The sequence below is a fragment of the Vulpes vulpes genome, chromosome 2 (assembly GCF_048418805.1).
Source record: "Vulpes vulpes isolate BD-2025 chromosome 2, VulVul3, whole genome shotgun sequence".
Lineage (NCBI taxonomy): Eukaryota > Metazoa > Chordata > Mammalia > Carnivora > Canidae > Vulpes > Vulpes vulpes.
Genome location: NC_132781.1, coordinates 33,125,724 through 33,141,842, shown reverse-complemented (window position 1 = coordinate 33,141,842; position 16,119 = coordinate 33,125,724). Strand labels below are relative to the sequence as shown.

At 39.6% G+C, this 16,119-nt stretch overlaps 2 protein-coding genes across 11 annotated transcripts in view; one reads left to right on the top strand and one right to left on the bottom strand.

Annotated features, from left to right (window-relative positions):
- RAD51C (RAD51 paralog C) overlaps positions 1-13,368 on the bottom strand; it is a 39,187-nt gene extending 25,819 nt beyond the window's left edge. Inside the window, exons 1-4 of one of the 4 annotated variants that reach the window (XM_025996029.2) lie at positions 13,081-13,368; positions 10,312-10,570; positions 9,567-9,733; positions 5,941-6,074 (exon numbers count right to left, since the gene is read on the bottom strand). In XM_025996029.2, coding sequence (XP_025851814.1) covers positions 5,941-6,074; positions 9,567-9,733; positions 10,312-10,570; positions 13,081-13,198 — 678 coding nt within the window. In that variant the 5' untranslated portion in view covers positions 13,199-13,368. The remainder of the gene's footprint in view (positions 1-5,940; positions 6,075-9,566; positions 9,734-10,311; positions 10,571-13,080) is intronic. The other 3 variants (XM_025996030.2, XM_025996031.2, XM_072747586.1) reach the window with 3 other exon arrangements.
- A 396-nt stretch (positions 13,369-13,764) lies between these two features.
- The window catches only part of TEX14 (testis expressed 14, intercellular bridge forming factor), a 115,088-nt gene continuing 112,733 nt past the window's right edge, over positions 13,765-16,119 (top strand). For 2 of the 7 annotated variants that reach the window (XM_072747591.1, XM_025996028.2), the window contains exon 1: positions 13,765-13,929. The gene's annotated coding sequence lies outside the window, so the exon portion shown is untranslated. The remainder of the gene's footprint in view (positions 13,930-16,119) is intronic. The other 5 variants (XM_072747588.1, XM_072747590.1, XM_072747592.1 and 2 more) reach the window with 5 other exon arrangements.

Below are 16,119 nucleotides of genomic sequence, written 5' to 3'. Positions count from 1 at the left end.
AGCAGCCAACTCTTGGTTTTGGCTCAGGTCATGATTTTGTGGTGGTGGGATAGAACATCAAAAAAGAATAAAAGATGAGGAATATTTGCACACTAAAACCTACAAAACATTGTTGAAGGAAGTTAAAAAAGACCTAAATAGGTAGAAAGATATACTGTGCTCGTGGATTAGAAGATTTAATACTGTTTAGATAACAATATACTTTGGGGTGCCTGGCTGGCTCAGTTGGTGGAGCATGAAATTCTTGATCTTAGAATAGCAAGTTTGAGCCCCACATTACAGGTAACATTTAAAGAAAAAAAAAAAGATGGCAATATATTCAATACACAGATTCAATATAATCTGTATTAAAATTCCAACTGCATTTCTGCAGAAATAAACAAGACTCTTCACGTGGATCAAATTCATATGGAATTGCAAGGGCCCAGAATAGCCAAACAATCTTGAAAATAAAAAAGTGGAGGACTCACATGTCCCAATTTCAAAACATACTATGAAGCTACTAATCAAAACCATGTGGTACTGGCATACAAACAACACACATATCAATAAAATAGAGTCCAGAAAATTAACCCGCACATCTATGATCAACTGATTTTCTTTTTTTTTTTTAAGATTTTATTTATTTATTCATGAGAGACACACACACACACACAGAGAGAGAGAGAGAGAGAGAGAGAGGCAGAGACACAGGCAGAGGGAGAAGCAGGCTCCATGCAGGGAGCCAGACATGGGATTCGATCCCGGGACCCCAGGATCACACCCTGGGCTGAAGGCAGTGCTAAACCACTGAGCCACCCGGGCTGCCCTGGAACTGATTTTCAACAAGGATGCCAAGCCCGTTCAATGGGGAAAAAAGTCTTTTCAACAAATGTTGCTGCAACAACTAGATGTCTGCATACAAAATGAAGTTGGACACTTACTCCAGACTATGTATAAAAAAATTAACTCAAAATGGATCAAAGTCCCAAATAAAAAAACTAAAGCTATTAAACTGGGTGGAGTTCAGGACATGCTACTCCAAATCTGGCACCCTGGCATACTGAATATCTTTTTTAAAAAATATTTATTCCTGTATCTCTGCCTTTCTCTCTCTCACTCTTTCTCTCTCTGCCTCTCATGAATAAATAAATAAATAACATTTATTTATTTGCATGGGGAAAGGAGCAGAGGACGAGAGAGAGAAGCAGGCAGATTCCCCAATGAACACGGAGCCTGACAAGGGACTGGACACAGGGCTCCATCCTACAACCCTGAGACCATAATCCAAAATCAAGAGTTGGATGCCTCATCAACTGAGCCACCCAGATGCCTTTAGCATACTGAATATCTTAAGTAGAAGTCAGAAAACAACAGAAGCAGAGAAGCAACTTTCATCTCTTATCCTCTCTCTTCTTCCTGGAAAGAAGAGAAATCTCCTGGGTGAAAGGTACCCTCCCTGTATTGGGATAAAATGAGACACTCTTTTTTTTTTTTTTTTTTTTTTTTAATTTTTATTTATTTATGACAGTCACAGAGAGAGAGAGAGGCAGAGACACAGGCAGAGGGAGAAGCAGGCTCCATGCACCGGGAGCCCGACGTGGGATTCGATCCCGGGTCTCCAGGATCGCGCCCTGGGCCAAAGGCAGGCGCCAAACCGCTGCGCCACCCAGGGATCCCAAATGAGACACTCTTATCACCAGAGAGAGGGAATTTAGGGCTGAGAAGGCATATAAACAAACCTTGTTAAACTAATTCTTATCTTCCAAATTACTTCATAATTTTCCACCTCTAGCCCAAACCCCTTTGTCTCATCAATTCTTCACAAATTTACTGTTTTTGGCTAAAAGGCATAAAAGTTTCCTGTTCTGGTCCTTTTGGGTTTTATTGTCTTATAGAAGGCTCCCATGTACACATAAAAATGCAGTAAAATGTGTGCTTTTCTCCTGTTATTTTGCCTTTGTTAGTTTAATTTTCAGTCCCAGCCTGGGATCCTAAGAGGGCTGAAGAAAACTTTTTCCTCTCCTACAAACTCTTAGAAATAAATTTTCATGATCTTGGATTTGGCAATGTTTTTTTTTTTTTTTAAAGAGAGCACATGTGCAAGCAGGAGAAGGTCAGAGGGAAAGAATCTTTTTTTTTTTTAATGCAGTTTTATTTTATTTTATTATTTTATTTTATTTTATTTTTAAGGATTTTATTTATTTATTCATGAGACACACAGGCAGAGGGAGAAGCAGGCAGAGGAAGAAGCAGGCTCTATGCAGGGAGCCCGATGCGGGACTCGATCCCAGGACTCTAGGATCACACCCTGGGCAGAAGGCAGGTGCTAAACCACTGAGCCACCCAGGGATCCCCGGAAAGAGAGAATCTTAAACAGGCTCCATGCCCAGCGCAGAACCAGACATGGGGCTCAATCTCACAACCCTGAGATTATGACCTGATTCAAAATCAAGAATCAGACACTCAACTAAATGAGCTACTTAGGTATAGTCTTTTTTTTTTTTTTTAGGTGTAGTCTTTAAGTCTACTTAAGTCTAAGTCTTTAAGACTACTTTAAAGTAGTCTCAAAGACTACTTTAAAAAAATAAGATCTGAAAAAAAAATAAGATCTTAAAAAAAAAAACCCACTTTAGATATACAGATACCCGTAGACTAAAAGTAAATGATTAGAGAAGTATCTACCATGCTATACCATGGTAACACTAACCAAAAGAAACCAAGAATAGCTATATTTATTTTAGAAAGCAGATGTCAGACTAAGGAAATTATCAGGGATAAAGAGGGACATTACATAATGATTAAAAGGTCAGGGATCCCTGGGTGGCGCAACGGTTTGGCGCCTGCCTTTGGCCCAGGGCGTGATCCTGGAGACCCGGGATCGAATCCCACATCAGGCTCCCGGTGCATGGAGCCTGCTTCTCCCTCCGCCTGTGTCTCTGCCTCTCTCTCTCTCTGTGATTATCATAAATAAAAGAAAATAAAATAAAAATTAAAAAATAAATAAATAAATAAATAAAAATATTTTTTAAAAAATGATTAAAAGGTCAGTTCCCCAAAAAGACATAATAGTTCCTAACATGTATGTCCTGACAAAAGAGCATCTAACTATATGAGGCAAAACTGCAAGGAGAAATAGATGACTTCACTGTATTTGGAGTCTTTAGCAGCTAATAAAAACGAACAGATCCAGTAGACAAAACCATTAAGAACAGAGATAAACTCAATAACACCATCAATCAACTAGATATAATGGGTATCTATAGACTACTTCATCCAACAACAGCAGAATTACGTTCTGAGCACTGGCCGTGGAGCCTGTTTAAGATTTTCTTTCTCCCTTTGTCCCTTTGCACTCATGATGCTCACTCTCTCTTATATATATTTAAAAAAATAAAAAAAAGTACACCTGGGTGGCTCAGTTGATTAATCTTTGGCTCAGGTCATGATCCCAGGGACCTGGGATCAAGGCCCACACTGGGCTCCTTGCTGAGTGGGGAGCCTGCTTCTCCCATTCCCTCTGCCTGCCACTCTCCCTGCTTGTGCTCTCTGTTAAATGAATGAATGAATGAATGAAATCTTTAAAAAAAAAAAGTTATTCTGACACCCGTTAAAATAGTAAGGAAGACTTTATTCAAGAAGATAGCAATAAGGGTTTTGCAATAGGGAAAAGAGATTGGTCTTAACCCCAAATACAAGGACACATGGGGATTTATACCCAAGAAGCAGGGTGTCAGTGAATGAAAAATTATTAGGAGAAGACATCAAGGGTAGGATTCTTGCTAACATGACTTAGCAGAATTCTTGCTACAGGCAGGTCAATGACATAACATTGAAAGTGGGGAATAAGGAACTTGAGATGTCAAGGGTGATCAGATTTTAAGGGTGGGAGATTCTTTCTAAACTAATTTACAGGATACTATTGTACCCCTATGTTCACAGCAGCATTACTTACAGTATGAAATGGACTGGTCAGGCCAAAGACAGGATGTGGGTGAAGGTTGAGGCCAATTCAAAAAGGCTCAGAGGAGGCTGAGTAAAGTTTGATCAAAGAGTCTCTGTCAAAAAAAAAAAGGGGGGGGGGGTCTCTGTCATGTGTAGTATTTATCAAAATTAAAAATGTCCATATTTGGGGATCCATGGGTGGCTCAGCGGTTTGGCGCCTGTCTTTGGCCCAGGGCGTGATCCTGGAGTCCTGGGATCGAGTCCCACATCGGGCTCCCTGCATGGAGCCTGCCTCTCCCTTTGCCTGTGTCTCTGCCTCTCTCTCTCTCTCTCTCTCTCTCTCTCTCTCTGTGTGTGTGTGTGTGTCTCTCATGAATGAATAAATAAAATCAAATCTTTTAAAAAAATGTACATATTCTTTAACATAATTCTAATACTTAGAATTTATTCCATAAACAGGGGCACCTGGGTGGCTCAGCTGGTTAAGCATCTGACTAAGGTCATGATCTTAGGTCCTGGGGCTCTGAACTCAGTGGGGAGCCCACTTTTCCTTCTCCCTCTACCCCATCTCCAGCTCATGCTCTTTCTTTCTCACTCTCTCAAATAAATAAATAAAATCTTAAAAAAAAAATTTACCCAGAAACATACTTAAAATTTACCCTAAGATGATATATGTAAGGATTATCCTCAAACCATTGTTAATAATACCATCTAAAAGACCACCAATAAGAGGATTGGTTAAATAAATTGAGGTAGTTTTCCCCCCAGTTTTTTTTATGTAGTAGAATACACAGAACATTCATCTTGTAAAATGAAATTCTATTCCCATTAAACAATAATTGCCCATTTTCTCCTTTCCCCACAAGCCCTCATAACCACTATTCTACTTTATGTCTCTGAGTTTGACTACTCTTCACATCTCATATAAGTGGAATCATACAGCATGTCTTTTTTTGACTGGTTTATTTCACTTAACATAATGTCCTCAAGATTCATCCAAGTTGTAGCATATGTCAGAATTTCTTTCCTTTTTAAGTATGAATAATATTACATTATATGTGTATACCACATTTTGCTTATTTATTCATTCATCAATGAATGTTGCTTCCATATTTTAGGTAATACGAATAATGCTGCTATGAACACAGGCTTACAAATATCTCTTCAAAATCCTGCTTTCAATTCTTCTGGTAATATACACAAAAGTGGAATTGCTGGGTCATATGGTAATTCCATTTTTAATTTTTTGAGGAGCGCCATACTGTTTTCTGAGGCAACTGTACCATTTTACGTTCACACCAACAGTAAAAACACCTTCTTAAAGTGAAATAATATGCAGCTGAATAAAAAGGTTTATCCACATGTGGTGATATAGAAAGATACGCAAAACACCAAGCAAAAAAAAAAAAATCAGAATCATATTATAGTATTACCCCACTAAAAATATTAAAAATGGGTAGAAAGGAGCACCTGGGTGGCTCAGTAGTTTAGTGTCTGCCTTTGGCTCAGGGTGTGATCCTGGGGATCCTCAGATTGAGTCCACATTGGGCTCTCCACCAGGGAGCCTACTTCTCCCTCTGCCTGTCTCTGCATCTGTCTTTCATGAATTAAAAAAAAAAAAAGAAAGAAACGGGTAGACAGATATTGCAACATGCATAAAAATTTTTTTGAGAAGACACACAAACAATAGTAGTCAACTTTAGGGAGAGGTACTAGGATGCAGTAGAACGGAAGTTTTATTTTTCACATATAATCTTCTACAGAATTTGTTAGAAGCTATTCCACTATTACTGGAGGAAGAACCTCTTCCTATATTATTTCAATTTCATACTTTAGGCATAAAATATATATGCATATATGTTAAATATGTGTAAGTATAAATCAATTATAGGACAAGGAAGGAAGAGATTTTTGAACAGGCTAATGCCACTATACAATTTACTTATTTTTCATGCTAATCAAACACCTCCAAAGATATTCCAAAGGTTTGCTGTATTTCAGTAGTTTGAGCCATACCTTTGAATGTTCCGAAAGAAAGTCTGGCAGGAGATAAACTTGTGCCAATAGTTCTGTGTAGTCATGACAACGAAAATAGTAAATATGGGAAAGAATATTTTCAAGAGTGAAATCCTCCAAAGCTTTTGAGTGCTCTAAAATAAACAAAACAATCTTAATTTAGTTTTACTTGTTTTGATTATATTTATATTATAGGAAGAAAATACCTTTTAATAATAAAATGCTTCACTGTGAATACAACTCTTCACTTTAATTGAAAGATAACAAAATTATAACAAATTTGCTATAAACTACCATTGCATAATTCCTGACCTCTTATTTTCACCTTTTCCACTAGTTCCTTAAACACTAAACTATCTAGAAATTCTTTATACACATATACAATTAGAGGTTTAATACCTGACTTTTCATATTTCTATTATTGGTTTCCATTGAATAGAAGTAACATAATGGAATTTCTCCTTTCTTGTTTTTTTTTTCATAGGATGCAAATTAGGTTAACAATAAAAAAAGCATCTTTTTCCCTTTTGGTAACTTTTTTCCATTATTTCTTTAGCATACTTTTATATTTAAGTAGAAACAATATAAAATTCTTCTTAGATTATATATTTTTTTTAAAAAGCAGTTTTAGGGGGCAGCCCGGGTGGCTCAGCGGTTTAGTGCTGCCTTCAGCCCAGGATCCTGGAGAACCGGGATCAAGTCCCATGTCAGGCTCCCTGCATGGAGCCTGCTTCTCCCTCTGCCTGTGTCTCTGCCTCTCTCTCTCTCTCTCATGAATAAATAAATAAAATCTTTAAAAAAATAATAAAAAGCAGTTTTAGGAGGGTACCTGGATGGCTCAGTTGGTTAAGCTCAGGTCTTGATCTCAGGATGGTAAAACTGAGTCCTGCATCCAGCTCTGTACTCAGCAGGACATCTGCTTGAGATTCTCTCCCTCTGCCCCTCCCCCCTGCTTATGCACTTTCAAATAAATAAATCTTAAAAAAAAAAAAAAAACAGAGGCAGCCCAGATGGCTCAGCGGTTTAGCATCACCTTCAGCCCAGGGCCTGATCCTGGCGATACGGGATCAAGTCCCACGTCAGGCTACCTGCATGGAGCCTGCTTCTCCCTCTGCCTGTGTCTCTGCCTCTCTCTCTCTCTCTCTGTGTGTGTCTCTCATGAAAAAATAAATAAAATCTTTAAAAACAAAACAAAACAAAAAACAAACAACGGTTTGGTTTTATACATATTTCTGAGATAAACCAGTTAAAAATCACTGTACTTTAAAACATACTTGACCTTTTTTTCATACTTGTTTTAACTTGTTTCATACTTGTTTTAACATTGAAAAAATACACATGAAATTAAATTTCAGAAAGCACTGACTTTTACAAATATAAAAGTTCACCTCTAACCAAAAAAAAAAAAATAACAGCTTAATCACATAGCAATCATTAAAAACTTTATATACCAATGCTATACCTATAATATCTACAGTAAGGTGTTGTGGTTTCTTTTTAAATAATTTATTTGACAGAGAGACAGCATGTGCATAAGTGCAAGCAGGGGAGCGGTAGGCAGAGGGAGAGGGAGAGGGAGAAGCAGGCTCCTTACAGAGAAGGGAGCCTAATACCAGGACCCAGGGATCTTGATCTGAGCCAAAGGCAGATCTTTAACTGAATAAGCCACCCAGGTGCCCCTACAATAAGATTTTAAGACACTATTTCAGGGGCACCTGGGTGGCTCAGTGGTTGAATGTCTGCCCGTAGTGATCCTGGGGTCCTGGGATTGAGCCTTGCATTGGACTTCCCACAGGGAGCCTGCTTCTCCCTCTCCCTATGTCTCTGTCTCTTTCTGTGTCTCTCATGAATAAATAAATAAAATCTTAAAGAAAAAAGGCACTATTACAAATACACATTGTGTCATGGGTAGCTTTAAGGACTTTCAGTAGACATATTGGTCATTAGTTAAAAAAGACACCTAGTACGCATATGAAAATTAAAATAGCCAGCTATTACATTCATTTAAAGGGAATACAAGAATCCTATGAAAAGTATTGTTTTTTAAAATTATTAAAGAATGAGAACTACACATCCAAAAAATAAACTAGAACAGTCAAACCAGAAACCAGTTAATTTCCCAAGTAATTAAAATGACAAGAACTTGAATACCTTTAAGTATTTAAATCATTTAAATTAAAATTACCCCCAAAAGGGCACCCCCGGTGGCGCAGCGGTTTAGTGCCGCCTGCAGCCCGGGGTCTGATCCTGGAGACCTGGGATCAAGTCCCGCGTCGGGCTCCCTGCATGGAGCCCGCTTCTCCCTCTGCCTGTGTCTCTGCCTCTCAGTCTCTCTCTCTCTCTCTGAATAAGTAAATTAAAAATAAATGCTAAAAAAAAAAAAAAAAAAAAGGTAAACTTAAAAAAAAAATAAATAAATAAATAAAATTACCCCCCAAAAAGAAAAAAATTACCCATATTTTTTCTTAAAAAAATCAAATAATATTTCTACATGACAAGATCAAAAAAACTTCCCAAACACTTTAATACAATTAACAGTCATGAAGTCCATTACATTCTACTCAGAGCCCCATAAGGTCATTCAGTAATGTTCCAAACATTTCTAACATAGTTTTTCAGAGCTAACTTCGGTGGGGTGCCTGGGTGGCTCAGATGGTTAAGTGGCTGCTTTCAGCTCAGGTCATATTAGGGTCCTGGGATCGAGTCCCAAGTGGGGCTCCTTGCTCAGCAAGGATTCTGCTTTTCCCTCTGCCCCTTCCCTCTCTCTCAAATAAATACATAAAAAATACATAAAATCTTTAAAAAAAAGCTACCTTTGGTTCTTTGAAAAAACAGTATGGAAGTCAATATAAACTAAATGCAATGAATCACTGAATGCATTGAAACAACATTTACGGGATCCCTGGGTGGCGCAGCGGTTTGGCGCCTGCCTTTGGCCCAGGGCGCGATCCTGGAGACCCGGGATCGAATCCCACGTCAGGCTCCAGGTGTATGGAGCCTGCTTCTCCCTCTGCCTGTGTCTCTGCCTCTCTCTCTCTCTGTGACTATCATAAATAAATAAAAATTAAAAAAAAAAAAAAAAAAAGAAACAACATTTACTTACATTAAGTTGTCTAATAATATCAGTTTACACCTGGCAGGTCAGAGCATGATGATCTGAAGTGATACAGTGAAATATACACACAAGTTTTGGCCCAGAGCTTCTGCATTAAGAGGTGAGGGTAGGGCACCTAGGTGGCTCAGTCAGTTGGGCATCTGCCTTCAGCTCAGGTCATGATCCCAGGGTCCAGAGATCAAGGCCCCACACATCTAGGCCCCTGCTCAGCTAAGAGTCTGCTTCTCCCTCTCCCTTTGCCCCTCCCCCCACTCATGCTCACTCTCTCTCAGTTCTATCTCAAATAGATAAAATTAAAAAAAAAGAACTGAGGACCATAAAAGAATAAAAGGCCAGTCTAGGCTGTGGCATTTCTAAGTCTATAAATAAGATCTGGGAGTTTAACAATAGGACAATGTCAAGTCATTTAAGCTTCATGTTCCAAATGGTCTCTTGCTGAGGCTTGAGAGGTACAAATGCAAATTACTTTTATCATACAGAAAAAAAGAAGACAGATCACTTGATAACTTACCCTCTCCCATATGTCTTCCTGCAATAAGGTGAAGGTGTTGAATGCAGGCAGTAGCAAGGTCTACAACTCTATCAACCATAAAACTTCCTTCAGTATCAATAAAAACTGCTTCACCCTCCACTCCTCCAAAACATTCTGGTATCTGCACATCTACTGCCAACTGCATACTGTCAAGAGAAAGTTGAATGACCAAATTCATTATCATAATCATCTAAGGCAGTGTTTTTCAAACTTTACATCACCACCCACTAGGTAACACCATTAGGCAACAGAGATGGCTAACTTTCTGCTCCAGATATATGTGAACCAACTGATATGTGGATTAGGGGAAGGATTACCCATAAAGCCATGATTAAGGACTTCTTAGTGGTTTTTAGGCCTCAGGAGATAAAATCCCTTCTTATACTAAATCTATCTTTGAATATATTCCCAGGAATTAACTATATAATAAAATAGAAGACTACTGGTTTACCCTAAAATCACATTACAATGTTGCAAAAGAAACATTTTTGGACACCAAAATAATTACATCAGTTTATCAGATGGGGTACTGAAGATGGGGTACTGAAATAACACAAATGGTAAACTGATTTTTGTTTCATATGCACACATACACCCTACAAAAAAATCAAGAGCACATACATGCCTTTTTTGGTCTCCTGAATGTAGACCCAGAGCACCATATTCTATTACTTACATAAAATGCTATTAAGCCTACCCTTAAGAGGGGAACATTTTACTTTACCATAACTGTGTTTTTCCAACACCCGGTACACCACAAATTTCTGTTGTTTTGGTTAAGGGTATTCCACCCCCAAGAATATTATCTAGTGCTGAACAGAAGGTAATTATGAAGCTCTGGGTATGCTCTTGCTCAAGAAGTTCCAGTGCTGTACACTTCTTGCCTGACTCAGCTGTAGCAGCATATCTTGGTTTATTTGTGAGACATTCTCTTCTTATAATTTGCAGAGTTTCTAAGGCTTCCTCTTTAGATATCCCAACTTCTGAAAGTAAAAGAAGAAAAGAAAAACCTAAACCCTGATTTTAGAAATAGAAAAGTCTTAACTATGGGGTTGTCATTAATTTTAATTTTTAGATAATAAGAGTGATGCCAAGAGTAAAGAAACATAAAAATGAAACATTCCATTAACTATTGAATTTTTCAAGCTAATAAAGGCATTCATCTGTTTTCTTAGTCTCTACACACTTAAAAGATTTATTACCTCAAAAACAGAAACCTAAACCTCTAAAGCATTTGAGTACCTACAAGACTATCAATAAAAATGTACTGGCAGTCTGTCCTTTAATTATCCCTTTTGGGGCAGCCCAGGTGGCTCAGCGGTTTGGTGCCGCCTTCAACCCAGGGTGTGATCCTGGAGATGCAGGATCAAGTCCCATATCGGGCTCCCGGCATGAAGCCTGCTTCTCCCTCTGCCTGTGTCTGTTCCTCTCTCTCTCTCTGTGTCTCTCATGAATAAACAAAATCTTTAAAAATAATAATAATAATTATACCTTTTGGTCTTATGAAGTCACAGTTATCTTAATCTAATAAGGTATTTATTTTTCAGAAGAGAATGAAAACGGTCTCTAACGCCTAAAACAAGATTTAACTTTAAGAAGTACATGTGCATGTATCATTCATAATAAAAACTTTTCATGGAAACATTGCCATGAAATATTCCCATACCAGTCCAACTTATTTAATGAGAAGAACAATTATTTGATGAACAATACTTTAAACAATGCATTTATGCTTCCTCAACTATACAACTTCATTCCTATCAGACAATATGGCTTGAGAAAAGAAAACGGCAGTTACAAAACAAACTGCTAATGAAAGAAATTATGGTTAAGATGACATCACTTATGAGTTTGATAGGTCAGTGCCTGATTTGGTTGGGATTTGAACATAAATTTGGTGCTAATAAAGGACAATAAAGGTGATACGGAAATGAAAAGCCTATCCAATTAAAATCCTCAATTCTGGGGGCAGCCTGGGTGGCTCAGCGGTTCAGCGCCGCCTTTGGCCCAGGTGGTGGTCCTGAAGACCCGGGATCCAGTGCCACGTCAGGCACCCTGCATGGAGCCTGCTTCTCTCTCTGCCTGTGTCTCTACCTCTCTCTCTCTCTCTCTGTCTCTCATGAATAAATAAATGAATTTAAAAATAATAATAATAAAATAAAATAAAATCCTCAACTCTGGAGTCAGTTTCTTGGGCTTGTAAACCCTGACTGAACCACTTACTATGTAGGTACTTAGTATGGACAAGTTAACTTTTTTTTCCTCAGATTCTTTTCTACTATAAAACTGAAGATAATACATGTTGAAAAGCTCAGTAGAGGGATCCCTGGGTGGCTCAGGGGTTGAGTGTCTGCCTTTGGCTCAGGGCGTAATCCTGGGGTCCTGGGATGAAGTCCCACATCCGGCTCCCTGCAGGGAGCCTGCTTCTCTCTCTATTTCTCTGGCTCCCTCTTTGTCTCCCAAGAATAAATAAATAAAATCTTAAAAAAAAAAAAAAAAAGAAAAAAGAAAAGCTCGTTAGAATACCGAGGCCATCCAGAATGCTCCATAAATGTTTGCTATCATTATCACGCAGATTGTTTTTTTTTTTTTCTGTATAACCAACTTTTTGGGGGAAAAAAAAAAAAGTAAAAGAGCCCATCAAACTTTGGGAAACTGTGCAGTATAAGCTTTAAAACAAATCGCTAACATTGAGTCTACAACATTGATTCTTGAGTAGCGAGTTGAAACCTCTGTATGTTCTTTTAATAAGGGCAAGGGCTTAAAATTTTGTTCTATCTTAAGAGCAGTTCTGAGCACACCTTAGTGTAACATGTACAGTGAGAATGAGGACAATACAGCGTCATTTTTGTTTACCTCATGATACGGTGGTTCCCACCAATGTATAATCTACAGTGCTCTGGAATGAGAGATTTGGGGTTTATGGTTTTGTTTTTCTAGTGAATTACAAAACAGAAGCAACGTCTTTTTTCCATTGCTTTCTCCAGCTGCTGGGGATTCTGATCCCTTTCTCGCTTAGTGTCTCCAGTCCTATCGCAAATCTTTCATTTCTTAAATATAATCCCTTGCCCCTTGGTCTTTGGAACAGCTGAAACTAGACAAGCTGTCTGGGGACCAATTCTGGCCCGACAATTTCCTATCCTAGGCATCATGAAAAGTCACTTAACCTCCCCAAGCATCTGTTCCTTCATCAGTATATTGGACATAATAATCCACGTTAACAGGGTCCTTTGAGTAATCAAATAGATAATCCTCAGGATTCGACAGGCACAGGTAGAGAAAACAATCAGTAAATGTTTTCAAGACCATATCTCTAACCCATTTACACCATGTTTAATTGGAGTCAAGGCGAGGTTTCACGTTGCAAACGCAGCCTTAGGAGGAGGAATCTGGCGGAGACTGGGCGGAAGCCTGAAGGCGGAAGAACCGCGATGGAGGCGACACCGACCGTGTCAGGCACCGTGTGCCTGAGCTTGCCGTCGGAAGTCGTTACCTTTGCTGAGTTCACAGGGTTTCACCTCTAGGAGTTCCTCAGCAGTTTGGAAACCTGCGGACACCAGCTTCACCCGCACCGCTGGGGACAGCGGGAAACTCACTAAATCCCGCTGCATTTCAAAACCGGACGCCTACGCGCGCTATCCGCGCGCACCCACGGTTGCTAAACTGCAGCCTCCACTCCGCACGCCCGCGCGCGCCATGTGACGTCAGACGTAAGGCGGAAAGGGCGGGGTCTTGGGCCTGACTGCATGCGGCCTTAGGCTTGTCCCCTCTGAGAAGAGTGCTGTATTTAAAAAAAAAAAAAAAAAAAGAGTGCTGTATTTTCTCGTAGGCGCACCGTTTCTGTCGTGATTCTTACAAATCCCATTTACAGTTTTCCCATCAAACATACATCCTGACAGTAAAAAGATGGGTGGAGACCGCAAGATGGAGAACCAGGCCCTAGACACCTCATTTCCAGCACTCAGCCCCGGGCCGTTGGGTGGAACCTCAAGGTTATTAATAGGAAGGATATCCCCGAATGGGGATAATGCACACACTAGCCAGTTACCGGTTTGGGATGTGAAATGGCCATATAATGATTAATCGGCGTCTCCATTACACGGTTCCAGTTTCACGTCTTCTCACGTCGGGTCTCCCCCTTGCTTTCCCCCTTCGCCGTTCCCGCCCTCGCCCTCGCCCGCGCGAGGGATTGTGGGCCAGCCCCCCACCGCCACGCCACGAGGAGCCCTAGGCATCCAATCCCCGCAGCCACTGACGCATTCCCCGCGAGTCTGGTCTGAAGCATGGTGGTTTCTGAGACCGTTGGTTCACGGCCTGCCTAGCTTAAGAAGTAGCTGGAAAAGTAAGCAAGTAATGTCTCAGTAGCGGGGTGGGCATGGGCTCCTCTTTCCTGAGAGGGAGTAATTGGGCTATGCAGGAGCTCCTGCTCTGGTACAGAGTTGAGAAGGGATCCCCTTCTAAAATAGAGAACTTTGAGGGAGTTGAGGCGGTTTGGAAGGTGGTTTACGCAGTCTCTCTTTGCGTAAGTGAATGTGATTTCTTTAGGGGAGTAACTCGTTCACTACATATGTAAGACTTTTTTTAAAAATTTTTTCCCCAGCTTAAAGGAACTCCCTAAGTATTGCAAATCAGAGTCCTTTAAGTACGTAAGATCTAAGGAAGGAAACATATGTTGAGCACTTTAGCAAATCCCACACATTTCAAATGCTCACAACCGTAACCATGAGGAAAACAAGGACACAGAACCTTAGAGCATAGTTTTCTTCAAGCCAAAATAAAAAACCTAGTACCCTTTCTTCTACCCTGACCTACCTCCAAATTGTGAGCCCCTTTAGGGTGGGGGCTTTGTGGGTAGAATTCGAGAAGTGTTTGTCCCCCATTTGGGAAGACAGGGAAAATCTGGTAGAACTGGTCAAAATGTGGATTGTCACTTGGTGCCGTGCTTAACTACTGGTATCAGTCCCATCTGCGCACACCGTGGACATTACGTAAATGTTCGCGAGGAGAATTCATGCATGTAAAGCTACCAAGGTCTTGGGTGAAGGGATGTTGTTAACCTATTTAAGGATAGTGCTTCAGTTAAGTTTGCACAAACTGAGTGGAATCAGTCATGTTTAGAACTTTGTTTCACTGGCGGTGGCGAGTTAAAGTAGTCGACTCTATCTGTAGTCATACAGTTATGTGTTATTTTTTTTTAATTTTTTTTAATTTTTATTTATTTATGATAGTCACAGAGAGAGAGAGAGAGGCAGAGACACAGGCAGAGGGAGAAGCAGGCTCCATGCACCGGGAGCCCGATGTGGGATTCGATCCCGGGTCTCCAGGATCGCGCCCTGGGCCAAAGGCAGGCGCCAAACCGCTGCGCCACCCAGGGATCCCCAGTTATGTGTTATTAATATCTTATTCTGAGCCTTGAGTTGCCAATAATTATTGTTTTCGCATCATTCTTCACAGTTCTTTAATGCATTTTGCTCTAGTAAGGCTTTCAAACTAGGATTCAGGTTTATGAGGCCATGTACCGGGAACTAAACAAAGCTATGGGATTTTTATGGAAAATACTCCTGTGGTGTCAGATTCTCTCAATTTTTTTTTGAGAGAGAAGAATTGAATTTTAACTGGTAAGCCCTTTAAAATATTATATATTAAATAAATTTTAATGCATTGTAAAGTAAAATGTAAACATAAAAATAAATTTTTGAATAAACATAAAACTTGGAAGATCCAGTTTAAACTGGATACCTGGGCAGCCCGGGTGGCCCAGCGGTTTAGCGCTGCCTTCAGTCCAGGGCGTGATCCTAGAGAAGACCTGGGATGGAGTCCCACGTGGGGCTTCCTGCATGGGGCCTGCTTCTCTCCCTCTGTGTCTCTGCCTGTCTCTGCCTCTCTGTGTGTGTCTCTCATGAATAAATAAATAAAATCTTAAAAAAAAAAAAAAAAACTGGATACCTCAGTAGTCTCCCAAAGCCTCCTAGGAATATGTCATATGTCTTTTTTTCCATTGCAATTTGGGATTACTTGATGAAAAAGTTTGAGAAGCACTGCTGTGCACAAATGAGCATGAACCTTGGAGTCATACAAATTTGGATTTGTAACACATCTCTGAAATTACCAACTGTGAGCCTTACAGCAAGTTATCAGTTTCCTCACATGCAAGTAAAAGGTAATAATTAGTGGGATTATTGGAAAGATCATATTAACAAATATAAAATGTTTAGCACAGAAAAGGTCCGTAATAAATTTTAGTTTCTTTCTCCATTTTAAAATACTGTACATCTTTCTTCAGTTGATTAAAGCTTTATTAAACACCTAGCTCAGCAGAGTGCTAATCCTGAGACATTTTTTAAGTGCCTATAGTTATAAAGTACCAAAGAAAAGTTCTTTTACACATTTTACTTAACTTGATGCTTTTAATTATCTTGTGAACAGTTTACTTGGATTACTATTTAAAATTAGCAAGATTGGCTCATTTAAGCAAGATTAAATATTTATAAAGTGCTAGTATGTGCATGGAGATATGGCAAGTGACAATTTC